Source organism: Trachypithecus francoisi, unplaced genomic scaffold (genome assembly GCF_009764315.1).
Source record: "Trachypithecus francoisi isolate TF-2019V2 unplaced genomic scaffold, Tfra_2.0 Lachesis_group13, whole genome shotgun sequence".
NCBI lineage: Eukaryota > Metazoa > Chordata > Mammalia > Primates > Cercopithecidae > Trachypithecus > Trachypithecus francoisi.
This window is the reverse complement of record NW_022681458.1, coordinates 128279889-128307482: the sequence shown is the minus strand read 5'-3', so window position 1 is coordinate 128307482 and position 27594 is coordinate 128279889. Positions and strand designations below refer to the sequence as shown.

Here is a 27594-nt window from a genome sequence, read left to right as displayed (position 1 = left end):
ACACAATCTTTAAGATAGTGGTCAGTATAGGAAATACTGATAAGATTTTGAAGACCAGTAATTTTGCAGGTTTCTTAACCACTTTATTAGAAAGCTCCTTTAGTTATTAAAAAAAGAAACTTATATTTTCTTAAAATAATTGTATATGTCTATAAATAATCTCGGACAGGTGACAGAACAAGTCTCGTATCAGACGAAGAAAACGAGTTTACTGTAACATGTATGTAATGGGCTGTAAATCTTTCTGTTTAGAGAGCTTGTTCTGTCCATCTGTCTTTGATGGGCCTGCCTAATGGCCATTTCTAATAACATCTCTCTTTATTCTTGTATGGTTGGCTTTATTTTTTTCTCCAAGATTTGAAAAACACTCAGTAATCAAGATAAATGATATTTAAAAACTCAAAATGAATGCAAAAAAATGAGCAAAATCTCAAAATCTTAAAGTTAGAATCAGTAACAATGCTGTGTTAGTCTATATTGGAGCCAGAGGGAAAAGGAAAAACCAGTAGCAGTTACCCTGTCTTCACATTTTAAATATTTTGTTCATCATGGGTTTTTTGCATCAACGTTGATCTTTAAAAAGCACCTGTCTTGGGCTGGGCGCAGTGACTCACTCCTGTAATCCCAGCACTTTAGGAGGCTGAGGTGGGCCGATCACCTGAGGTCAAGAGTTGGAGACCAGCCTGGCCAACAAGGTGGTGAAACCCCGTCTCTACTAAACAGACAAAAAATTAGCCAGGTGTGGTGACAGGCACTTATAATCCCAGCTACTAGGGAGCCTGAGGCAAGAGAATCGCTCGTACCGGGAGGCAGAGGTTGCAGTTATCTGAGACCACGCCATCGCACTCCAGCCTGGGCAACGAGAGCGAAACGTCTCAAAAAAAAAAAAAAAAAAAAAAAGAATCGCCTGTCTTTTAAAAAGCAGCTTTTCTTCCTCCCCTCCCCCTCCCCCCTCCCCTCCCCGCCTCCCCCCCCCCCTCCCCCCTCCCCCTTCCCTCCCCGCCTCCCCTCCCCCCTCCCCCTTCCCTCCCCTCCTCCCCTCCCTTCCCCCTTCCCTCCCCTCCTCCCCCTCCGCTCTCCATTCCTTTCCTGGCAGAATCTTACACGGTAGCCCAGGCTGGAGCATAGTGGCACAATCACAGCTCACTGCAGCCTCAACCTCCCAGGCTTAAATGATCTAGACCTCAGCCTCCCAAGTAGCTGGGATGATAGGCCTGCACCAGTACACCCAGCTAATTTTTGTGTTTATAGTAGCAGTGGGGTTTTGCTGTGTTGCCTAGGCTGATCTCAAGCTCTTGGGCTCAAGCCATCCGCCTGCCTTGGCCTCCCAAAGTCCTGAGATGACAGGTATGAGCACTGTGCCTGGCCCAAAAAAGGGCTCTGTCGAGATCGATTTACATACTATACAATTTACCTAAAGTGTGCAATTCAGTGATCTTTAGTATTTCATAGTAGCCCAGCTGTTGCCACGGTCAATTTTAGAATTTCATCACCTAAGAAACACTTTTGCTGTTGCCTTTCTAACCTCCTCTTCCCTTTGCCTACCCCTCCCCACCCACAGTCCTCAGCAACCACTAATATACTTTCTGTCTCATAGAGTCCCTGTTCTGGACATTTCTTACAGATGGAATGATAAAATATCGTCTTTTGTGACTTATTTCACTTAGCATAATATTTTCAGTGTGTAGCCATGTTGTAGCACGTATCAGTACTTCATTCCTTTTTGTGGTAAATAATATTCCGTTATATGGATCATACTACATTTTATTTATCCGTTCATCAGCTGATGACATTTGGGTTGTTTCTTTTGGTATTATGAATAATGCTGCTGTAAACATTTGTGTACACATTTTTTGTGGACATACGTTTTCAGTTCTCTTGGGTTTATTCCTAGGGAGGTAATTGCTGGGTCCTAACGTAATTCTGTATTATCATTTGAGGAACTGCCAGACTATTTTCCACAGTGGTTACACCATTTTACATTCACACCAGCTGAGTATTTAAGGGTTCTGATTTCTCCATACTCTTGTCGGCAATTATTACCTGACTTTCTGGGGTGTAGTTTTATTCTTTGCATTGGCTGTCTAGTTGTCCCATTACCGTTTGTTGAAAAGACTTTTCTTTCCCCGTTGAATGGTCTTGGCATCCTTGTTGAAAATCTGTTGGCCATAGGATATTTGGCTTCATTTCTGAACTTTAAAATCTTTTTCATATCTGCATCTATCCTTGTGCCTGTACTGGTGTATTAACTACTATTGCTTTGTAGTATGTTTTGATATTGGAGAGTATGAGTCCTAATTTGTTTTTTTTTTTTTCAAGATTTTTTTAGCCAATTTGGGTCCCTTGGAGTTACCTGTGTATTTTAGAATCAGTTTGTTGATTTCTGCAGAGATGTCAGCTGGGATTCTGATAGGGGGATTGCACTGAATCTATCGATCAATTTGGGGAATATTGCCATCTTGATAGTATAAGGTCTGTTCATCCAAGAACATGGGATGTCTATTTCAGTGTTTAATTGCTTTTAACAGTGATTTATAGTTTTCCATGTATACATGTTGGATTTCTTTGTTAAATTTTTAAGTATGTTACTCTCTTTGGTGCTTAGTAAATGGAATTATTTTATTAATTTCATATTCATATTGTTCCTAAACATTTTTCCTACGATTTCTAATTTTATTTCATTGTGGTAGGGGAACAAACCTTGTATATTGCTATTCTTTTAAATTTGTCGAGGTCCGTTTTAGGGCCTAGCACATTGCCTATCCTGGAGAATGTTCCATGTACTTAATAAGAATATGTATTTTATTGTTGAATACAGGTTGTGTTTTTTTTGTTGTTGTTTTTTGTTTTTGAACGATCTCTTCTGTTACCCAGGTTGGAGTGCAGTGGTGTATTTGTGGCTCACTTTGACATAGCGGGCATGTGAAAAAATTATGGCTCATTGTAACCTTCAACTCCTGGGTCAGGCAGTCTTCCCGCCTCAGACTCCTGAATAGCCAGGACTACAGCTGCGTACCATCATGCCTGGCTAATTTTAAATTGTTTTGTAGAGATGGAGTTTGCTATGTTGCCCAGGCTGGTCTCGAACTCCTGACCTCAAGTGGTCCTCCCACCCTGGCCTCTCAGCAGTACTGGGATTACAGGTGTGAGCCATTGTGCCAGGCCTAGTTCTTTAGATATCTGGTTGATTTAGTTGGTTTATAGTATTGTTGAAGTCCTCTTTTGAGCTTATATCTAGTAATTCTATTCAGCTGTCTTCTTCTCCTCTGTTTTGTGTGTGTGTGTGTGTGTGTGTGTGTGTGGGTGGGTGGGGGAGGGGGGCAGGGTCTCACTGTTGCCCAGGGTGGAGTGCCATGACTCGATCTCAGCTCACTGCAACCTCTCCACGCTGCCTAGGATGTCTTCTGTATTTTTTTAAACACGGAGCTCTGGGTAGGGGGTGGAGGAGTGGGAATAAGTTAGTAACCTGAAATCTTTTCAGCTTGCATCTCTTGGCATGGGCTCACAAGCCGGCACAAGGGTGATTAGGGCCCCAGTATTCTCAGTGTGGTCCACCCAAGGTAGAGCTGCCTTTAAGCAAGTAAGGGTTGGTCAAAAGATGGGAATCTCTACTTCTCAACTTAAGTCTTTCGGAACTTAACCACAGAAACAGGCTTTGGGAGCAGGATGAGAGATGCTGATGCCCTGCCCTTCCTGGAAAGGAAGCCCTCTAACTGAAGCAGGATAGAGAGGGAGCTCTGTGTTTCTGGCTACAGCAATCTGGAGTGGAGTCAGCCTCACTGAATTGTGAGGTTGGAAGGAGGTTCAGTAGATCTTGGTTCAAATAGTCTCTCTTGTGGAATTTGTGTAGGTGTTTCTTCCTTTGCCCTTTGCCATTAGGGCCATTTGTAGAGACTTTAAGTGGTTGTTTTTAATAATTTTCACTGGGGAGAAGGTCAGTAGAACTTCTCATGCTGTGATGCCAAAAATCCTTGTTTGGCTTGATGTTTATCTCTTACAGATTGGTCAGACTTTTGCGTATTCCTCAGTTTAAATCCCAAAGGGACCCATTATGCTTCTCTTGTCTGTTACTGCAATCTGTATTGGGCCTATTGAGCTCTTTCATCTCAGGGAGATTCCTGTGTGTGTGTGGATGGGTGAGGTCCTCTGGGTCCTGCCTGTGGCCACGCCACAGAGAGCAGCCTTGTGTTGCTTTCCTGAACAAGAGATTCTTAGCAAGCCAGTTGTGGATATTTGGGTGCATTCCTGTATATTAACAGGACATTTAGCGTCTTGGTTACTGGGCATTAAATGAAATGCTAGTAACACATCCTCCCCATCGTTGATGACCAAAAACAGCCCCTTGAATTTCCCAGTAACCGGTTGGGTGAAGACCCAGAACCGTCCTTGGGTTGAAAACACTGAAATGGACAAAGGAGGTGTAATAAACGTAAGAAAGAAAGCAAGAAATACTCAACAATGTAGAAAATGAGCGATTAAACTATAAATAGGACGTTTATAAGAATGGCAACGCAGCTATTGGAATTGTTTTCAAAGAATAGTGACGTGGAGAATTGAACATGTTACTTGTGATGCAGAATTTTTTTGGAGGATGCCACTTCCTGTTGCCGGGAAACCTCTGGGGCCAGCAGTGTCCCTGCTTGGGTCTCGCTGGGCTCCAGTCTCACTTGGACTCTCCCTGCCCACTCGGCCTGGCAGGCTGCACTTGATTTTTGCTACCGGCCTCTGCCAGCAAGACAGGTATGGAACGGCAAGAGGTGTGTGAATGAGCCGAGTGCAGGGTCTGGGTCTGGTCACGGCACACAGCCAGGCAGGTCAGCTGCTGCAGCAGGCGGGCAGCTCCAGGCACTGACACAGGTGCCGGCTCCGTGTGAGGCTGCAGCTGGACCCAGTGTGCCACAAGCAACTTCCATAGAAGGCGCCAGTGTCCAGACTAGGGGAATGTGGTGGTGCCTGAAAACTGAGAGATGCCATGAACTGCAGAGCCCCAAGGGTGTCACAGCTCTGTTGTTCCCACTGCCCAGGGCTTGGCAAGCAGGTGCGTGTTACAGCCCTGCTTTGGAGAGTCCCGAGGTCTGGGCTCTCAAGAAGCACTACAGCTCTTATTCATTCCTGCTGCCCACAGCGTTGGCGAATGGTGGCGTGCCATGCCCAGCAATTTCTTCTCCCCCATTGCTGGGTAAGCAGGAGGGAGGGGTGCAGTGTTACACCCCTTTTTGAATCCTCCGTTTGGTGGGTCCCAAGTGGTTTTCCTGCGTTCAAGAAGAATGAGGTTACATGGACAACTGAGAGTGAGCAGGCTGGAGAAGAGCTTTATTGAGCGACGGAACAGCTCAGCAGAGAGGGGACCTGAAGCGAGCAGCCCCTTCCCAAAGGTGGGTTGTCCCCAACTGTGGCTAACTCTGGAGTTTTTATAGACTCAGAATTGGGGAGATACGGGCTGTAGGTAGCCTTGGGAAAGGCAACATTTGATGAGTTAAAAATTAGTCTTATTCGGAAAGAACCACTAAGGAAAGAGCAGGCAAACGGGAATAAAGGTTCTCACACTCCGGTCAGGTGCCCTAGCAGCTCAGTTTACTGCGTTTAAGCTGTGTTTGACTTGAAGGTCATGTTTCACCAGGGACCCACCGCTATCTGCCTAGGAATTTGTCTGCTTCCTGCCGCTATTACTTGAAAGATACAGGCCATTATTGTGATTCTAGGTCCTAGTTGAATTGTTTTAAAATAAATTTACACAGAGGAGATTGAAAGGACTAAAACGTAAAAGATGGTGATCTTTGGGAAAATAATTTGGTAGAATACTATGCCATTTTATATGGTAACCCATTTTTATGAGCATGCAACAGCTAACTCAAAATGTACTAAAAAATTCAGAATTTAGAAGAACCTTGTGAAGAACCCTTTCATGGAAAGATAAACCTTTCTTTACTAGCTGTTTTTTTCTGTTTTAAATTTATCTTTAATATATATTCTCTTACTAAAAAATTGTAACTATTAGGTATCAAATTGTCTTTTCCTAGTAGATTAGTTGGAAGGATACATGGAAAGGTAGTTTCTTAAATTTGAAGAAAAGGTATTGAAGTTTAGATTTCTCAATCCAGAAGCCTATAGAAGTTTTACACATCTTTCTTTGAAGATTTTGTATTCCCAGCTACCCCTCTACCTCATGTGCAGCCTGAGATAGTTGACATTTATTTCTCTGTCCCCAACTGTGTTATTATATGGTTTCCAAATCAAGTTAATTAAACTTTTTTTTTTTTTTTGAGACACAGTCTCACTCTTACACCCTGGCTGGAGTGCAGTGGTGTGATCTTGGCTGACTGCAACCTCTGCTTCCTGGGTTCAAGCAATTCTCCTGCCTCAGCATCCTGAGTAGCTGGGACTACAGGCATGCGCCACACACCCAGCTAATTTTTGTATTTTTAGTAGAGACAGGGTTTCACCCTATTGGCCAGGCTGGTCTTGAACTCCTGACCTCAGGTGATCCTCCCACCTTGGGCTCCCAAAGTGCTGGGCTGACGGGTGTGAGCCACCGTGCCCGGCCAGATAATTAAACCTTTGGATTGGAATGCATTTCCCAAAAAATTGGCACTATTGCTTAAGTTTATTTAATGTGTGAAGATTTATTATTCATGTCTTTCTGTAAACATTTTTGAATGTTGATTGTTTACTAGGCATAGCAATGCAAACTTAAAACTTTAAGGTGTCTGTGTGGGTGCGGCAGACCTATAAATACGTGACTACAATATAGTGTGTCATTGTAGCAAGGATACATACCAAGCACTGAGAGGAAGGGAGGATGGGCTTAGTAGCCATGATATTTCAGCTGACAGCAAAAGGAGAGACATTGCCAGTTGGAGAAACGGGTTGGGGTAGCAGTAATTCTGTCTAGCTAGAAGAGCAACAGATACAGGGCCTAACATTAAGAAGAACTTGATATATTTCAGGAATGATTATTGTGGCTAGAAAATGGAATAGCTTAATGGAAAGTGATGCTGAATAAGTAAGTTTGGGTTAGATGGCTTCACACCTTTTGTGGTAGGACAGATAGGGAAGAAGGGGGAAGACTCTAAAAATCTTTTTAAGTAGTCATCTCTGGAAATGTAACTTTTTAATAAAGCAATTTGAGCACCAAGTGGAGGGGTGGCTGTCAAATGTGACCTAGTTATAACTAGTTTCCAATTCTAGTTTTTGTTATTTTTACCGTATATTCTTTTAGACAGTATTTTTGCCAATTAGCTGTGTGGTTTTGTTTCAGCTGGTTTCTGTTTCATGGAAAATGTATCAAAGGAAACATATCAAAGGAAATGCCTATCTTAACATCCAGAAGCCTGTAGATTTCATCTGTGTATAAAAGTACCCTCCCGAGTGTCCCACAGGAAAAAATGGAGTGTGGGACATTGAGGAAGATGTTGTTTGGAAATGGAACCTGGCTTCTCATGGTTTTTTGACTGTGAGTAAAGCACAGTGGGCCCAGCCATCTGCCCTTGAAGTCGATGGCAACTCCGTTAGCTCCAGCATTACTTGAATTGAGCAAAGATGGCAGTCTGCTCTTGTTTGGCTCTTTCCTCCGGGGGGTTGTGTTAGTATAAGGAAAGCATCCTTATGGGGAGTACATTACATCAAAACAACTAAAAGATTTGTCTTGGCCATTGCTGTCCTATATCTTATTAGTTCCTGTGATTCTGTCTACATTTTTCTTTGTTTTTGTTTTTAGTCTTTGTCTCTGATTCTAATAATGTTTAATGCAAACATTATTTTCCTTTTGTTTTATGTTAAGCATTGCTTGTGGGGTTTCTTTTTCATTTTAGTGAATATATTTTGAGTGTCTTTTTTATGCCGCAGGTAAAAGATACATTTTTACAGAATAGCCTCGGATCTTAAGGTCGGTGTATCAGATAAATGTAAATAAGTGTGTAAGTCACCTTTCAGTGAAGTGTGAGCGTACAAGATGCCATGGGGATATGAAGGGAGGGAATGGCTAACCAGGTCAGCAGCCGTCACGGGATGTATTTGAGCTGAGTCTTGAAGGGGGGAGTGTTTTGTAATTAATAATTAATGAGATTTTGTTATTGATGGTACATAACATTTATTGAATGCTCACAGGCTCTGTGCTTACTGCTTTGCATGCTTTTATTCCTCAGAACTGCCCTCTACGGTATAGATACTATTCCTAATTCCATCAGATCAAGGACTTGGAAACTTTGAAGAGTTAAGAAAATGTCCTGGCCGGGCGCGGTGGCTCAAGCCTGTAATCCCAGCACTTTGGGAGGCCGAGACGGGCGGATCACGAGGTCAGGAGATCGAGACCATCCTGGCTAACACGGTGAAACCCCGTCTCTACTAAAAATACAAAAACTAGCCGGGCGAGGTGGCGGGCGCCTGTAGTCCCAGCTACTCGGGAGGCTGAGGCAGGAGAATGGCGTAAACCCGGGAGGCGGAGCTTGCAGTGAGCTGAGATCCGGCCACTGCACTCCAGCCTGGGCGACAGAGCGAGACTCTGCCTCAAAAAAAAAAAAAAAAAAGAAAATGTCCTTTGATCACATAGTAGAAAGTAACAGAGCTGGGGCTTGGACCTCAGGTCTTTCTGACTCTAAATTCCACGGCCTTAACTGTCACATTATGTTGCACAAAGTCCATTCGTTCTACCTAGAGAGAAAGATGGAAGAGACTTCAGGAGATGAGTATTTTTGGCAAGTTTTTAGGCATGAAAAAGACAAGGTACAAGAAAGATATTCTTGGTAAAGGGAACAGCATTTGTAAAGGCGCAAAGTTAGTAGTTCACTCTACTGAAACTGGAGTAGAATTTCTGAAATGTGGTCAAAATCATGTGGACCACATGTCAAAATTCAGATTCTGTGACACCTTTCCCAGGTACACTGAACTGATATCTGGAGGTGAGAAGCACCAAAAGTTTATATGGTTTTCTCCAAAGTTCCCCAAGTGAGTTTTATGCCTACTGAGGTTTGGGAACTGCTGCTGTAATACATAGGGTTGGTGGTGAGTGGAAAGAAGTGAGTCTGAAGAGGCAGGCAGGAGTTTGCATCATTATCATAAAATCCTAAACTTTGCTGGGAGGCCAAGGCAGAAGGATAACTTGAGGCCGGGCGTTTGAGAACAGCCTGGGCAACACAGACTCTGTCTCTACAAAACAAAAAAAATCTGGACGTGGTGGCATGTGCCTGTAGTCTCAGCTGCTTGGGAGACTGAGGCAGGACGATCTGTTGGGCCCAGGAGTTCAAGGCTGTACTGAGCTATGGTTATGCTAGTGCATTCCAGCCTGGGTGACAGAGTCATACCTTGTCTCAAAAAGACAAACGAACCAAACAAAAAACAAGCTTTATGTAGATTTTTTGTTGTTGTTGTTACTCATCAGGAGTTCCTATGTTTCTGACTCTTATTCTAAGATCAACTTTTGATAGACAAGAGACATTCTGGTTTATAGCTTCGTTATATTAAGTGTGTGCTTGGGAGTTTCTCAAAGTGATGCAGCCCTCCAGGAACTACATTGGATTGACAGCATTATGTTATTTTACTGCAGGGTTTCTCAGATTCTTTCATGCTCATTAAACTAATATGCATTGACAAAGTCCTATGTGATACTTTCAACTATATCTTCTGGAACTAGGGTCTAGTGAAACATGTTTTTGAACATGTTTCTATAGATATTTCTTCATGGAATTTACTGTGTGGTTTAGTGTTGAGCATTTTTCCAGTTTATAATGGTAGAGTAGTATATACGACATCAAGTACTTTGAGTTTGACACTTGTGACCAGTCAAGAAGAAACAAAGTGTCCTGAGTTATTTGGGTCTGTACAAGTTTCCATTTGACAATATAATACTTTGAATACTTTACAAATTATTATTTGATTTATAGCAGTTTTATTTACTTTGCAGTTTAAGAATGTCAGTTACCTCTCTGTGTATTGTGGCCCTGGTCGCAAGAAGTGTGGTTATTCTTTGTATGCTGAGATAAACAAGATTGTTTATTATGATGGATAACCAGTAGTTATTTATAACTGCAGTGTGATTGATGGCTAAGGAAGGAGGTGTGAGGCATTATAGATGTTTGTTTTTCTTTCTTTCTTTCTTTCTTTTTTTTTTGAGACGGAGTCTTGCTCTGTTACCTAGGCTGGAGTGCGGTGGTATGATCTCGGCTCACTGCAGCCTCCGCCTCCTGGGTTCAAGTGATTCTCCTGCCTCAGTCTCCCGAGTAGCTGGGACTACAGGAGTGCGCCACCACACCCAGCTAATTTTTTGCATTTTTCGTAGAGACAGGGTTTCACCGTGTTAGGCAGGATGGTCTTGATCTCCTGACCTCATGAGCCACAGCGCCCGGCGGCATTATAGATGTTTCTAAAGCATTTAAGGAGCTTCTGACTGCTCAATTTCTTTTACCATTACCACTAGGAAGTGTCTTACATTATTTTTAAAACTACGTTAAATGTCAGTTTCAACTGTTGATTTGTTGTACTCATGTGACTTTTAAAAAAACTGTCTTTTGGATTTTTTTAAGTTTGCATTTTAATTGCCAAAACCACTCTAAAAACGTTAGATATTGTTTTGATAACTTTTAAGCTTAACTGTATCATTTCCAGCATACTCGTCCCAAATTCTGTGGTGTTGTCGTCTAAGTGTATTCTTTAGCTTGAGTGTATCAGACTGGTACTTTTTTACTGTAGTTATTTCTCCCCTTTTTTGCCGTCGTGCCATACATAATGCTGTGTCTTCATGAAACTCATAAAAAATTCATGAGGATTCCTAAATTTCACTATCATTGTCTTATGCGGTGTCCTTGTAGGGGTTGTTTGTTTTGGAATGCTACACCATGCATCAGGAAACCTGGGGTAGAGTGTAGCGGGTGAGTTTTGGGTGACTGCCCAGTGTCTCTCACTTCTTTGGGAGTGACTCCCAGTGCTGTGCCCTGATCCAGCTGTAACTGATTGAGTCACAGTTTCTGATATTGCCTTGGCCAGTTAAGTCGTCTCTTTTGGGGATTTGTAATTTAGTTCTAGACAGTTTATAGCTGAGTCATGTTACTGATGGTACTCTAGTAAAATGATCCTTGAGTTCCCTTTTCTAAGCTCTCTGTGCTGCATTGGTGCTTAACCTTCCTGAGTGTTTAGTCATTCAACTCACTTTGATCCTGAGAAGATGGTTCTTTTTTTCTGGACTTAGCTAGAGATGATTTCTGTTGTTTCAACTAAAATAAATCAAGTCACACATAGACATGGCCTTAGAGTTATGTGATGGGTTGGTCATGGAGAGCATTCCAAAAGCCAATTGCAATTTTCCCTTTTGCCTCCTGCTTTAATTGCCTCTGCTGGTACTGTATGCCTCTCCCCACCCTCCCCTCTTAACTCAGCCATCACAAACTCCATGCAAACATGCCTGTTGTCTGCACACCCTTTTTTTTTTTTTTTGAGATGGAGTCTCGCTTTGTCACCCAGTCGAGTGCAGTGGTGCGATCTTGTCTCACTGTCTGCACACCTTTTTTTTTGCAGCTCAGTTTCATATAGATGCACTTCCAGTGCACTTTTGAAATATCATATACATACTTTGTGAATAGTGCATGTTACACTATACTGTTATGTTGTGCTTGACTGGCTCCTCATTAGCAGCTCGTAAGGTCAGGCCCTGAGACATACTCAGCCTGGTGTCTTGGCGTCTTGCACATAGTAGACATGAAATACATTCTTGTTGGATTAATTTTTCTTCACCTTATGTTATTCCCACTTAACGCCTTTATTACTAATTTAACAAATACACATTGAGTATCCCTTATCCAAAATGCTTGGAATCAGAAGTGTTTTGGATTTAGAATATTTTTGAGTTTTGGAATATTTACTTATACATAGTGAGCAATTTTGGCAATGGAACCCATGTCTAAACACGAAATTCATTTATCTTATAGCTGGAAGGTAATTTTATACATTATATTAAATAATTTTTCACATGAAACAAAGTTTGTATTAGGTGCTTATGTTTGGAATTTTCCACTTGTGATGTCATGTCAGTGCTCAAAAAGTTCCAGATTTTGCAGTTGTCTGAATTTTCAAATTAGGAATGCTCAAACTCTACCTAGTGTGTGTATGTACTGGAGAGCATTCTGCACTTTGAGAATACCTCAGGAAAACAAACCAAAATATGTCTGCCTTCCTAGAGCTTACAATCCAGATAGTTAAATTTTCCATCTGCATTCTTTTAAATTATGAAGTATGGCTAAAGTAAAATTTAGGCAACATACAGAGTATTGTACTGTAATTGTAAGATTCTATGATATCTCTCGAGTCCTAATATCGTTTTAATAGATAAGTGCGTGTTCCAGTGGGATAATAGAGCTTGTGACTGACAAGGAATCCAATACAGTACTGTGCTGAGTGCCCAGTGAGAACTCAAGAAAATTGTATTTAGGGATTTTGGAAAGTTTATGGTTTTGGAAACGTTCCTGAATGTGCTATAGTTCAGTGACTGTGTGTAGCAATGACTCTTTGCAATGCTGTGCTGTCATGATGGTGATAAAATATTTTAAAAACTCTTCAAACATTTGCCTTGTAGGCTTATTTTATAATTTTTCATATTATTTTTGAATTTGTAGACACAGCATACTTGGGTTAGTAAAAGTATGGGTTTTATGAGAACATTTTCATGCCATTTATCCTGTCATTGACAGGAATTATCTTGTCACTTAACGGTTTCATAGCATGATGTTGGCCATAGGTATTATTTAAAGGCTCTTTGGTCCCTTGAAAATAGTCTGTGGTAGGGTCACATAGCTTCAGTCATGTATCTAACAAATATTTGGCTCAGTAAATTTTTAGAGGGAATACTCAAACATGGAAATACTTTCACTTATTAAGCTAGAATATTGTTGCCATTTTATTTAAAGTTGAGCTACCAGATGGGAGAAAAAATTCACCAGATCCTAAAACACTTGTTAGTATTTTGGCATGTTTAATTTTATATATTTTTCTCTGCATTTTTAAAAATCATAGCTATAATATGCACATATCAAGTTTGTACCCCAGAGCATGTTTTCAGAGTAATTATTTCAAGTAACATTATGTGTTGGTATAGTTAGATGAATCATGTTCTCCCTAAAACTTAAGCTTTCTTATTTCTAGGGTAACTAAACACAGGACCATGACTACTGTAAGCCTCAATTTTGTTATCATGAGAAGTACCATTATGAGGAGTAAATGAACTAACAGGAGAGAGCCTATTGTGGTATTGGCTCTTAGTGGGTACTTAGGAAATGTTAACCCTTCCTTTCTTTGTTTGCTTAAATTATCTTGGGAGAAGGTGCACATATGTTATTTGACCCTTTAAATAAAATGAAATTTTATGGTTTCTTTTCCCTTAAATAATTTTAACCTTAGCTGGGTGCGGTGGCTCAAGCCTGTAATCCCAGCACTTAGGGAGGCTGAGACAGTTGGATCACAAGGTCAGGAGGTCGAGACCATCCTGGCTAACACGGTGAAACCCCGTCTCTACTGAAAAATACAAAAAAATAAAAAAAAATTTTAACCTTATAAAACCCAAGAATGTTCCTATGTAAAAGAACTTGGTTACATGTTTGCTAGTATTTCTTTGAAAAATGTATTTTTTTATTTTTATTTTTATTTTTGACAGTCTCATTCTGTCTCCCAGACTGGAGTACAATGGCACAATCTCAGCTCACTGCAACCTCTGCCTCCCAGGTTCAAGCAGTTCTCCTTGCCTCAGCCTCCTTAGTAGCTGGGATTACAGGTGTCCACCACCATGCTCAGCTAATTTTTGTATTTTTGGTAGAGACAGGGTTTCACCATGTTGGCCGGGCTGGTCTTGAACTCTTGACCTCAGGTGATCCACCACCTCGGCCTCCCAAAGTGCTGAGATTACAGGTGTGAGCCACCACGTCTGGCCCAGAGTTATATTTTTACAAAACAGAAGTATGTATGAGAAAATTCGCCTTTTTAAAAAAAAAAAAAAAATCTGGCTCTTCACAGTCAGTTTTCTATAGTAATCTGAGAGCATGCTTTACAAAGTTGTTTTAATGAAGGCTGGTTATATTTCCCCATTCGGGGATCCAGATAAAACCATTTCACAGATTGGCTTTCTGTGGGGGTATTTCTATATAGGTATAGGACAAGAATTCTCCGTTTAGGTACACATATTCTCATATTTTAAAAAATTGGCCGGGCACAGTGGCTCATGCCTGTAATCCCAGCACTTCGGGAGGCCAAGGCGGGCGGCTCATGAGGTCAGGCGATCGAGACCACGGTGAAACCCCGTCTCTCCTAAAAATACAAAAAATTAGCTAGGCATGGTGGTGGACGCCAGTAGTCCCAGCTACTTGGGAGGCTGAGGCAGGAGAATGGCGTGAACCCAGGAGGTGGAGCTTGCAGTGAGCCAAGACCGCGCCACTCACTCCAGCAATATAGCGAGACTCTGTCTCAAAAAAAAAAAAAAATCACTGAAAAAATTTAATGTTTTACTATTAAAGGGTTTTTGTTTGTTTGCACTTTCCTAATTTTTTCTCACTTTATTTTTCAGAATGAACCTAGTGATCGAGAGGATGGCCTCACCAAAGGACATCATGTGACAGACTCTGAGAATGATGAGCCCATAAATCTTAATGCTAGTGACTCTGAAAGTGAGGAGCTTCACAGGCAAAAGGACAGCGACTCTGAATCTGAGGAACGTGCAGAGCCTCCTGCAAGCGATTCTGAAAATGAGGATGTCAATCAGCATGGGAGCGACTCTGAGAGTGAAGAGACCAGGAAATTACCTGGGAGTGACTCTGAAAACGAGGAGCTTCTTAACGGGCATGCAAGTGACTCAGAAAACGAAGATGTTGGGAAGCATCCTGCCAGTGATTCTGAGATTGAGGAGCTCCAGAAGAGTCCTGCTAGTGACTCTGAAACAGAAGATGCTCTAAAACCTCAAATCAGTGACTCTGAGAGTGAGGAACCCCCAAGGCACCAAGCCAGTGACTCTGAAAATGAGGAGCCTCCCAAACCTCGAATGAGTGATTCTGAAAGTGAGGGGCTTCCTAAACCTCAGGTCAGTGATTCGGAAAGTGAGGAACCCCCCAGGCACCAGGCCAGTGACTCTGAAAACGAGGAGCTTCCCAAACCTCGTATCAGTGACTCCGAAAGTGAGGACCCTCCGAGGCACCAGGCCAGTGACTCAGAAAATGAAGAGCTTCCCAAACCCCGAATCAGTGATTCGGAAAGTGAGGATCCCCCAAGGAACCAGGCCAGTGATTCTGAAAACGAGGAGCTACCCAAACCCCGAGTCAGTGACTCTGAGAGTGAGGGGCCTCGGAAGGGACCTGCCAGTGACTCAGAAACTGAGGATGCGTCCAGACACAAACAGAAGCCAGAGTCAGATGATGACAGCGACAGGGAGAATAAGGGAGAGGATACAGAAATGCAGAATGCCTCCTTCCACTCAGACAGCCATACGGACAGAAAAAAGTTTCACAGTTCTGATAGCGAGGAGGAAGAACCCAAAAAGCAAAAACTGGACAGTGATGAAGATGAAAAAGAGGGTGAGGAGGAGGAGAAAGTAGCGAAGAGAAAGGCTGCTGTGCTTTCTGATAGTGAAGATGAAGAGAAAGCATGTAAGGAAGTACCTTGGGCTGTCTGTCAGTGGCTTTATTCATTGTGTAAGCTTGTAACTGTGGAGCGCTGTATCCTCTTGGTATATCAGATCTGTATTCTGTGATTCCGCTTAATATTCTAAAATATCACTAGGACACTCATTTCCCCTGGTTATCATTAGCTAAGCTTAATAGTAAGTTTCCTTTGAGTTCTGTTAGCATGTATGAATCTCTGACTGCCTCAAAGTGATAAACCACGTGTCAATAGGAATATAAAATACTCACATTTTTTTGTTTTAAACTGGAAGAGGTAATGTTTCAAAGAAAAATGTTGACATGAAAAACCCCTAACTGTATTCAGTGTTAGCTGTGGGTCTCTTTGACACTTAGTTCACTAGATCCCATCCAATCAGTAACTGAGCTCCCACAAGTACGTCTTTTCTTTTGTTAAACATTGTTGAATATTCAGATACAGGGAAACTTTGAGGGGATTCTATTTAGAGACACCATCTCTCTCTGGAATGTTTCAGTCTCTGCTACCTAAGACTCCATTTTCACAGTAAGTTTTACTTGTTTACTTTTTTATGAAACTTATCTTTGGAAAAGACATATTTCATTATAACCCGGCAGACAGTTCTTATAGGAGAAGGAAAAGGTACCAGACATGTTGCCAATTTGTTAAGGAAGATGAGAAATTTCAAACTGACCAGCAATGATAGAGGAACGTGGAGACTATTCCTAGGAAGAAATATGTAGTCCTTTTTAGTTCAGTTACTACTAGGCAGTGTAGAAAGGATGCCAATTTTGCCCATCAATCTAGTTTTAATTTTCTCGATTCCCCAAAAGGAAAGGTGACTGCTTTTATATTGATGATATCTTCATCTTTTGGCCACTTTTTCTTAAGCAAAATAACAGAAAATTTGTAAGATGACTCTAAATGAGCCATTTAGTTATTTTAAAAATTCTAAACCATGTGTCAGGAGGCCCTTTGATTGCTTTTTTTTTTTTTTTTGCTGCATACTGCCGTTTTAAAGCATCTATTATGCTTGGTAATACAATGACCATGATAAAATAAAATTAATGATGATTTTCTTTTCAACAGCAGCAAAGAAGAGCCGTGTTGTCTCTGATGCAGATGACTCTGACAGTGATGCTGTATCCGACAAGTCAGGCAAAAGAGAGAAGACCATAGCATCTGACAGTGAGGAAGAAGCTGGGAAAGAATTGTCTGATAAGAAAAATGAAGAGAAGGATCTGTTTGGGAGTGACAGTGAGTCGGGCAATGAAGAAGAGTAAGTGACAGTGTAACATGAGTTTTCAGGGGTTCTGAATTAGGCAGTACAGAGGGGTCTGTGTTGTAATACAGTATGTCCTGCCTAATTGCATGTCTTTGGGGATTTAGTGTTTTAGTTACTGAACTGAACACACTACAATGTGGGTGAATCTCAGAATTCATCTCAGAATTAACATGTTAAGTGAAAGAAAGCAAAGAGGACATACGTGATTCCATTTACATGAAGTTCAGTAGACAGAATTTATCTGTGGTGTTGGAAGTCAAGGTGGCAGTTGTCTCTAGGATGTTGAAATTAGGGGACCAGCTAGAAGGGGCCATGAGAGAACTTTCTCAGGAGGCTACATGAGTGTATAGGTGCTGGTTACATGAGTGTATATGTTTGTTAAAACTCATTGAACTGGACACTGAAGATCTGCACATTTTACTATATGTAAATTCTATTTTTTAAAAAATGGTTCGTATGCAAATGAGAAGAAAGCAAATGAATGTTTTTATATTTGTCTACTTTCTAGAAATCTTATTGCAGACATATTTGGAGAATCTGGTGATGAAGAGGAGGAAGAATTTACAGTAAGTATAAGATGGAAATATTTCCTCCTTGGCTGTGCTTTTTTTGTTGTTTTTATGGCAGTGATGTAATTATAGATGATTCTAATAAGTAGGATGTATTCAAGAGAAATACATCTTTGTGATGTATTCAAGAGAAAAATCTAGAAGAGGGATTCAGGAAGTAAAATGAGAGGGTATATACAAAGGCATAAAAGGAAGCTAATGGGCAAAATTGAATTAAGAGGGAAGGGACACATTGAGACAAAGAAAGGCACTTAATAATGCTAAAGGGCAAGATTCACAGTAATTGGGGAACTTCCGATTTTCACAATGGCATTCTGGGTGATTGGGCTAACCCTTCTGCCAAGCACAACTGGAAAAGCTAGATAAAATATATAGAAATCTGCTCATTGTCTAGGAACAAAGTAGCAAAGAATTACTAAGCCAAGAGAAACCTAAAGTGGTAACTCAGTGTTTAGAAGTGCTTTTTCTGTGGGAGTGTTTACCTGTCAGGCCGAGAGGCTACTCGTATTTTTGACAGCCTCAAGACTTGAGGACAAAATTTAGACTTCGGGGCCTATTGAGGTTAGGGGGCTTTGTAAACCCCATACTCTGGATGGAGACTTCAGAGAGCAGCACCATAGGGTTCACGGGGAAGTAAAATAGCCTTTGCTCAGATTTTAGGCCATCTTTGAATCTTCTGGCAGACTAGAGAATCTCAGTCTCAGAAATAAGATGACAGTGGTTTAAGTTTTTCATATATACAGCACCATACACAAAAATAACATTAAAAGGAAACTAGTAATGACAGACAATAGAAATAGACTTAGGGCTCTAGATATAGGAATTTTAGATATCACCTTAAATATGTTCAGGGAGATAAGAAATAAGATTTAAAATGTCAGAGCAAACAATTTAAAAAGGAGAAGGCAAATTTGGAAAAGAACCAAGTAGAAATTTAGAACTACAAAAATACAGTAACTGAAATTAAAAACTTGGTGGACAGGTAGGTGCAAGTAGCTGGTAGTCCCAGTTACTCGGGGGGTAACTGGGAGGGTAGTTGGAGCCCAGAAGTTTGAAACCAGCCAGGGCAAAATAGTGAGGTCCTGTTTGAAAAGAAAAACGGGGTGGGAGGGAAAAAAAAAACAGAAAACTTAGTGGATGAGTGTAACAACAGATTAGACATACTTGAAAAGAAAATTAGTGAACTGGAAGATAGATTAGAAGGAGGGATCTAGAATGAAGCTTTGAAATACACTGTTATAGAAGAAAGTAAAAGACATAGACTATGAAAAGTTTTCGCAAAAATTGGAATAATGAAAGGAGAGGGAAAATTACATGTATAGCAGAAGCAGTATTTTAAAAAGAAGTGATACCTAAACCATAGATTCTGGAAGTTCTACACATTGCAAGGAAGATAAACAAAAAGAAATCTACACCTAACTACATCATAATAAAACTGCAGGAAACCAACGAACATAGGAAAGTGTAAAAGCCACAGGAAAAAAAAATACATTCAGAAAAGTAACGATTAGACTAACAGCTGACTTCACAACAGAAACAGTAGAATCTACTAATGGCAAACCTAGAATTTTGTTAAATTTAGCAAAAATACTTTCCAGGAATGAAGATGAAATAAAGAGGGAATTAATTAACAATGTACCAGCTGAAGGAAATACAGAAGGAAAGAAATGCAAGAAAGAATGATCTCAGATGGAAGGTTAGAGATGCAGGAGGGAGAAAAGAGCAACAAAAGTATGTGTATAAGTCTAAATGAGTATTGACTATACAAAATGAAATGTGTTAATGTGGAATATATATAAAATTAAAACATGACAGCAGTAAATTGGGAGCATACATGGAATTGAAGTGCTCGCAGGCCTTTGCAAATGTATATGAATATACATTAGTAAACTGATAAGTTAGGGTGCGTGTTGTAGCCTCTAGAGTGACCACTAAAAAGACTAAAATGGAATGTGTAATTTCTAAACTAATAGAGGGGGAAAAAAATGGAACAACTAGAGCTAATCAGTCGAAAATGAGCAGGAAAAGAAAAAGAACGATAGGACAAGGGACAATTAGAAAGTAGAAAGTATTACATGGTAAAACAGTAGATTTAAATTTTGATAATATCAGAAATTAAATTAAATGTAAATACTGAATGTTCCAGTTAAAGGACAACAATTGCCAGACAGGATCTTAAAAACCAGCCATATACTGATTTCAAGAGATTTGTCTGAAACAGAAGGTAAAGCTGAAAATAAAGGTGTATGAAAAGGGACTTCATGTAAACATGGACCAAAAGAAAACTGGTGTGGTATCTATAATATCATAAAAGAGGGAGGTAGACATTAAGGTAAGAAAAAAAAGCTTGAGATAAAGAGGTCACTTTATGTCGATAAAAAGATTTTAAAATTGCACCTAATAACATGACTTTATATATATACGCACACATAAAAATCAAAAATTGATAAAACTGAAAAGAGAAATGGGCAAATCCATAATCTAAGAGAAATGTAACTGACAGAGGAAGCAGACCAAAAAAAAACAGGGACGAGTCTCTATATAATCCAGATATAGTCATTTTTGGCAGTTATGAATGTTAAAAAATACCTTTCCTTTTGTTACTTCTTTTTCACTTTCTTTTTTTTTTTTTTTTGAGGCGGAGTCTCGCTCTGTCGCCCAGGCTGGAGTGCAGTGGCCGGATCTCAGCTCACTGCAAGCTCCGCCTCCCGGGTTTACGCCATTCTCCTGCCTCAGCCTCCCGAGTAGCTGGGACTACAGGCGCCCGCCACCTCGCCCGGCTAGTTTTTGTATTTTTAGTAGAGACGGGGTTTCACTGTATTAGCCAGGAGGGTCTCGATCTCCTGACCTCATGATCCGCCCGTCTCAGCCTCCCAAAGTGCTGGGATTACAGGCTTGAGCCACCGCGCCCGGCCTCTTTTTCACTTTCTTAATGGAGTCTTTTTAAAAAAAATCTTTAACTTTTAAATTTTTTTAGACTATCTTAAATTCATTCCTTTAACATGGAGTCTTCTGATGAACAGAAGTGCTTAATTTTAACATAGGATCAGATTTACCAATCTTTTTCTTTATGGTGAAAACTGAATTCTGCCTAAGAATTTTTGCCTGTCCCCAAGGTCATGAAGATACAAGTTATCTTCTAGAAGCTTGATTATTCAGTCTTTCACATTTAATTGTATAATTCACCTAAAATTGGTTTCGTATGTGATATGAGGGAAAAGTTAAGATTTTTTTCCTTATTTGGAGTATCCAGTTGACCCAGCGCCATGTATTGAAAAGATCATCCTTTCCTACTATTCTGTAGTGCCATCTTTGTCATATATCAAATGTCTGTATATATTTTCCAATCTGTTTGCCACTCAGAAACTCAAAGCCTGCTTAAATAGTTCTTGGGTCAAAAAAGCAATACTTTTTTTTTTCTTTTTTTTTTTTTTTTGAGACGGAGTCTCGCTCTGTCGCCCGGGCTGGAGTGCAGTGGCCGGATCTCAGCTCACTGCAAGCTCCGCCTCCCAGGTTTACGCCATTCTCTTGCCTAGCCTCCTGAGTAGCTGGGACTACAGGCGCCCGCCATCTCGCCCGGCTAATTTTTTGTATTTTTTTAGTAGAGACGGGGTTTCACCGTGTTAGCCAGGATGGTCTCGATCTCCTGACCTCGTGATCCGCCCGTCTCGGCCTCCCAAAGTGCTGGGATTACAGGCTTGAGCCACCGCGCCTGGCCAGCAATACTTACTTTAACCAATGCAATAGAGAGTGAAGGTAGATGAATTGAGAATCAGATTCAGGACACTAGTGAAGTAAGAAAGTAAACCTAAGGAAAATAGAAAGGAAGAATTGATTCAACAGATGTTTTAGAGACTGCTTGGACACTGCCTTCATGGAGCTCATACTTAGTTAAGCACCCTATTGTAAGAATAAGGTATACTTACCTGTTTTGGAGACTTAACATCAACTTGGTTATAGTTTCAGTTCAGTGAGAAAAACAATATACTAGGTGAACCACTGAGAAAGCCTCTAAGTATAACACAAAAGGTAGAAGCCATAAAGAAAAGACTGGCCATTTCATTTACATAAAAATGAAAAGTTATGCCTGACAAATATTAGCATAAACAAAAACTGTACACATGTGGGGATTGTACAGTTCTTGTCACTTGTAGAGGGCTATATCTAATTTTCAAAGAGATTTTACATAGTGATAAGAAAAAGGTGAACAGTCCAGCAAAAAATGGGCATAGGATATTCAGAGTTCACAGGGAAAGAATGACACATGGTTTTGTAAATGTGAAAAAATGCCCAACGTTACCCCCATAGTAAGAAAATGCAAATAAAACTACCCTGAGATTTGTTTTTCCGTCCAGAGATTGGTGGATATCAATGTTTGATAGCCTGCTAATACTAGTGAGGACGTAGGGGAACAGGAGCCCTCATACTTGCTGGAGGGATAATTGGTACAACCTCTGTGGAATACAGTTTGGCAAGTATTTCGCACTTTCAGATCTGTAAAACTAAATGTGACTAGGCAAATAAGTGAACCAGTTATGGTTACAGCCATATTGTGAAATAGTCTAAAGCCTTGAAAAAAATGACAAGACTTAATACTGACATGCATTGGCCTCTAGATTCTTTTCTTACATTTGGACCATGCGGAGCATTCTCCTGGACCCGCTCTGAATAGCGTGCTTCCATTGGTATAGTAAGAGAGGATGCGAAGTGTGTGCAGAAGTGCTTATATAAACGTACACTGTTTCTGGAAGGAAACACAAACCTAGTAACACCAGTGGCTGGAGAGGGACCTTTTGTTATGTACCTTTTGATATCGAATTTTTGTTCTTTGTGAATGAATTAATTTAAAAATGCAAAATACTAAGAACACTTAATACAGAAGAAAATCTGTAAGGAGGTTGTGATAATTTTGCATTTAGGGTTTTAACCAAGAAGATCTGGAAGAAGAAAAAAGTGAAACACAGGTAAAAGAAGCAGAAGATTCAGATTCTGATGATAACATAAAGAGAGGAAAACAGTAAGTTTGTTTTTAAGGAATTTGTTAAAGAGAAGTTAAAAAATCAAGGTAGAGACTATTAAATTTTCATTTTGGTTCCTGATTAAGTTTAGGAGTGGATCTACTCCTGTTTTTCTCCATCTACAGTGTTGTCAGTGAATTACCTGCTGTTGTTACTTGTCTTTCATTTACCCTGTGCTTAGATGTCTTACTTTGTGGAGTTGTATTTATATGGCACCAGACTTAATTTATGGTTCACCAAGTAAACTCTTATGAAAAATAACCTAATTTTAAAAATACCTTTCTGAGAGAAAAGCTGATTTTATGGGGCATCTTAACTACAAAATATTGTTTGACCATATTTCACTTACTTTTGTTGAGCTAGTTGGAATCTATGTTCAGAAAAATCTGATATCTTAAAAGATGTTATACAGTAATAGAAGGATTAGTTACTCTTTCCAGTTGTAAAGGTGTTTTTAAAAAATAGTTTCACTTTTAATTCCTAGCGGCACGCAGTAATTAAACTGAATGAGTTTGGCAGTACTTCTGGAAATTGAATTGATATGCTAGTGGCAGAGAATAACTTAACTCCCTCTTTTTTAAGTGTAATGGTTCTGAAGAAAACCATAAAGGTTTGAGGTGCTTAGCAAGCCTATAGATTTCCATGTGTATCTCTCATTATTTTTTGAGAGTTATACTTCTTATCACTGGAAAGCGGCGGCTTATTTTTCATTGTTTTCTGCTCATGCTGTATAAGACAACAGCATTCAGATAATGAACACCTTCATAGTCCAAGAAAGGGCAGTGCCACTAAAGCTGAATGAGTCCCTTCAATTGGAACTTAAAATGTACTTTCTCAAACTGATAGATGCAAGTGTGGATATACTGCATGAGAAGTCCCGGGCTATTAGTGATTTATGTGTGTATATATAACAGAGTAGTACAGGAATTGAACATAAAGTCTAGGATCAACTGTTCTTTTAATAGCAAGTTGTAAGTACAGTCATGCGTCGCTTAACAGGATATATTCTGAAAAATGTGTCATAAGGTGATTTTGTTGTTGTATGAACATCATAGTATTATACAAACCTACATGGTATTGCCTACTACCCACCTCGGCTGTGTGGTAAAGCCTATTGCTCCTAGGCCTATTGCTCCTAGGGTACAAACCTGTGCAGCATGTTACTGTACTGAATGCTGTAGGCAGTGGTAACACGATGGTATTTGTGTATCTAAACACAGAAAAGGTACAGTTAAAATACAGTATAGTTGGGCGTGGTGGCTTATGCCTGTAATCTCAACATTTTGAGAGGCTGAGGCAGGGGGATCACTTGAGGTCAGGAGTTCAAGACAAGCCTGGGTGACATATAATGAGTCCCTGTCTCTACAAAACATTTAAAAAATTAACCAGGCATGGTGATATGGGCCTGTAGTCTCAACTATTCAGGAGGCTAGGGTAGAAGGATGAGCCCAGGCGTTTGAGGCTACGGTAAACTAGGATTGTGCCACTGCACTCCAGCCTGGGTGACAGAGCAACACCCCAACTCTTTAAAATATGTGTGTGTGTGTGAGAGATAAAATATGGTACACCTGTTTAAGGTACTTGCCATGAATGAAAGCAGGACTGGAATTTGGTTTGGGTGAGTGGTGAGTGAATGTGAAGGCCTGGGACATTACTGTACACTACTATAGGCTTTATAAACACTGTACACTTAGGCTACACTAAATTTACAAAAACATATTTTTTTCTTCAATAAAAAGTTAACCTTAGCTTACTGGATGGCCGCCGCCGCATTCGCAGTTCGTCACTGACCGAAACATCGCTATGCGGCGCATGACTGTACTTGCACTTTTAAAAGAAGGTAGCACTTCATTGAGTTAGAATTAAGAAATTTGGTGTTCTTAATTGTGGGGAAAGTAAATGTGTATTTAAAAGACAACTTGTATTTCACTTGCTTTTGTTTACTGCTTTAGTATGGACTTTCTGTCGGATTTTGAGATGATGTTGCAGCGAAAAAAGAGCATGAGTGGCAAGCGCAGACGGAACCGTGATGGTGGCACCTTTATTAGTGACGCAGACGACGTCGTGAGTGCCATGATCGTCAAGATGAATGAAGCTGCTGAGGTGAGTTGTGTTGCTTCTAGGTTCACTTTCTTTTCCTCCCACAGAGTTTATTGGATGCCCTTTTTTTGATGCTTAACCCTTAAACTACAGTTAAGATGCTTTGCTTTTTGTAATAAAGCATTTACTGTTCTAAGTTTTAATCGTGGAAATATTTTAATTTTTTAGTCACGTGTTTAGAAAAAGTGAAAAGATGAAATATTCAGTAAAATGAAATGTTTTAGGTGAATGGCTTTGCTAATTTCATGGGACATGGTTTTGTTCTCAGATTTGGCTAGTTCACCACAAAGTTTAGTTTCTTCATATATTAAAGGTGTTACAAATTCATGTGGTGTTCTCTTGCTCCTAATCAAGCCATGGCTTCTTCCATTGCATTGTAAAAATCTGCTCATCTTACAAAAATTGGCCCAGTAGTATGCTTAAAAAACAAGTTCAGATCTTTTGGAGACACTGAGAGTTCAGCGGTGGATTCAATGATCTGTGTCTAGCATTTCTTTCAAAACAATTCAAGAATGGAGGAAAGTAGCTAAAAGAAGACTAGCTGTGTGTATTTAATTGTCGAAATGTATGCAACAGGTATATTATTCTACATTCTGTATTTGTAGAATTTGAAATTTTTCATAATTAAAAAAAAAATAGAAAAAACTGCCCAAGTAAATACTGAAACTCTTCTTTGATATAGTATATTCCAGTATCATATAACTTCACACCTGGAAAATTGTTCCTAATATCATAAACCAAAATTTCCCAGTTGTAATTTGTACCTTTAATGAACTCTGAAAACTTGACAATCATGCTAATATTCTAACTTAAAATGGTTTCTCTCAACTTGTAGTTGTTAAAGGCAATTCTAATAGTTTTGTGGGTTTGACTGACATAGATATAGAGCTTGGTGCTCTGCAAAAGATCCATTCTTAAGTTACTCTTTCTTGTAGGAAAAATTGTTTCTTTGAAAAACTGTTATTTTATTTTAAGGTTCAGAATTACAGTGAATTCAATATTAATAATGAGTACTGTTTAAAAAAAAACTTTATTTTTTTCTGAATAGGAAGACAGACAGTTGAACAATCAAAAAAAGCCGGCACTGAAAAAATTAACTTTACTGCCTACTGTAGTTATGCACCTTAAGAAGTAAGTGTTTTGTTTTCTTTAAAATGTCTTTTTCCCCTTCATGGAATGATAATTCAAATGATGTACTGGTGTTCTAGGAATACTAAATAATGATAGCCTTCTATCAGGTCACAGAAAGATAATGAGTAAAATTTCCTAAATTATATTTCTTCATAAACTTTTATTAAACCTTGATGCCTGGTGCAAACAGAACAAATAAAAAATTGATACTAATGAAAGAAAAACTTGGAAACTACTAATTTTGTGTGTTTTTGTTTTTATTTTTGTTTTTTGATAGAGACAGGATCTTGCTATGTTGCCCAGGCTTGTCTTAAACTCCTGGGCTTAAGTAATCCTCCCACCTCATCCTCCCAAAGTGCTGGAATTACAGACATGAGCCACTGCACCTGGCCACTAATTTTGTTCTTTATAGACAGTTTTTGGTCTGGTAAAATTGCTTTTGTTTTCTCCGTGTGATGGAAAATAGTAAATCTTGGAAGACCCTACCTGAAGGCTGCATTGTACAAGGCTTATATGACTCTAATGTGTCACAGTTATTGATCCTTCTTAAGTAATGATGCCCTTTTTGAGTAGATCCTTGTTTCTAACTTTTTTCATTGATTTGCTTTTTTTTTTTTTTTTTTTTTTTTAATTAGAGGCAGGATCTTGCTGTGTTGCCCAGGCTGGTCTCGAACTCCTGGGCTCAGGCGATCTTCCCGTCTCTACACCCGAAAGTCAAAGTACTGGAATGGGATTACAGGTGTGAGCTACCACGCTGGGCCCCGATTTGCTCATATTTCCGAGCAACCTTGCTTTCCCTTTGAACTAAGCCATAGCCTACTTTTGATGACTGAGGAAATGTATTGGTGCATCAGTGAGCCACCACCAGCATGGCCTAGAGCGTCTGTAACTAGAAAATTTCTCCCTCTGTTCTAACAGGGAAAACTATCTGTGGTGGGTTTTATGTATATAACGTCTTGTTTTCTATTAACGTAACTGATTCTAATACATAAAATGGAATTTAAGTATTATTTTGAGGGTGTTTTTTGTTTGTTTGTTCATTTTTTGTCCTGCCAGTAGAGTGCTAGTCTCATTGGTGTCCTGCAGAGAATAGCAATTCTGGGTTCACCACCACGTAAAATTTTTCAATAATCACTATTTTGATAGATTGAACGTTATTTTTTTTTAGTTGAAATGATTGGAGTTAATTGTTCTTACTGTCTGTACCATTCATATCAGCATTAATTTATCTTGTGTAACTTGAGTTTGTTTTGTTTTCAGCAAATCATTTTTTGTCAGGTATATGCGTTTCTGGAAGATAAGAACTAAATGTCATACTGCTTTTGAAACCAGAATGGTGTTCAGTAAATACCAAATTTATATGAGTAACTTTTTTAAAGCAGTTTTTAGAAACATCACTAAATATGTAAGAAAAGTCAGAAGATACAGTAGAACCAAGGTTCACGGAATTCTTAAAAATTATTATTATTACTGCAGGCAGGACCTCAAAGAAACATTCATTGACAGTGGTGTAATGTCTGCCATCAAAGAATGGCTCTCACCTCTACCAGATAGGAGTTTGCCTGCACTCAAGATCCGGGAGGAGCTGCTGAAGATCCTGCAAGAGGTTAGAGGCAGATAATCTGACTGTTCTTTATTAATTATCTATTGTGGTCTGTGTGGTCATAACCTGTGTAGTTTACAGTGTTTGTATATGTTCTCTCTGCTACAGCCTGCCAGAAGACGGGTTGGAAAAAAGGAACATATCTAGTAAAATGAGCGTGAAAGGGAAGACCTTATAAAACTTCATATAACTATTGCATTGAAGGGAAAAGATCTTAGAGCAGCTGTGATGTGTCTGAGAAGAGTAGTACAGTAGTGGGCAAGTTCTGGGGAGACGTGACATAGAATG

General features: G+C 39.8%; 1 protein-coding gene across 8 annotated transcripts in view; it reads left to right on the top strand.

The window, feature by feature from the left end:
* The window catches only part of IWS1 (interacts with SUPT6H, CTD assembly factor 1), a 48135-nt gene that overhangs the window by 7935 nt on the left and 12606 nt on the right, over positions 1-27594 (top strand). For 7 of the 8 annotated variants that reach the window (XR_004441839.1, XR_004441840.1, XR_004441841.1 and 4 more), the window contains exons 3-9: positions 14537-15608; positions 16690-16879; positions 17394-17451; positions 22374-22471; positions 24425-24575; positions 25621-25703; positions 27180-27309. Coding sequence is in view for 5 of the 8 variants with exons in the window: in XM_033231863.1 (XP_033087754.1) it covers positions 14537-15608; positions 16690-16879; positions 17394-17451; positions 22374-22471; positions 24425-24575; positions 25621-25703; positions 27180-27309 (1782 nt within the window). In the remaining 3 variants the exon portion in view is untranslated. The remainder of the gene's footprint in view (positions 1-14536; positions 15609-16689; positions 16880-17393; positions 17452-22373; positions 22472-24424; positions 24576-25620; positions 25704-27179; positions 27310-27594) is intronic. The other variant, XM_033231864.1, reaches the window with a different exon arrangement.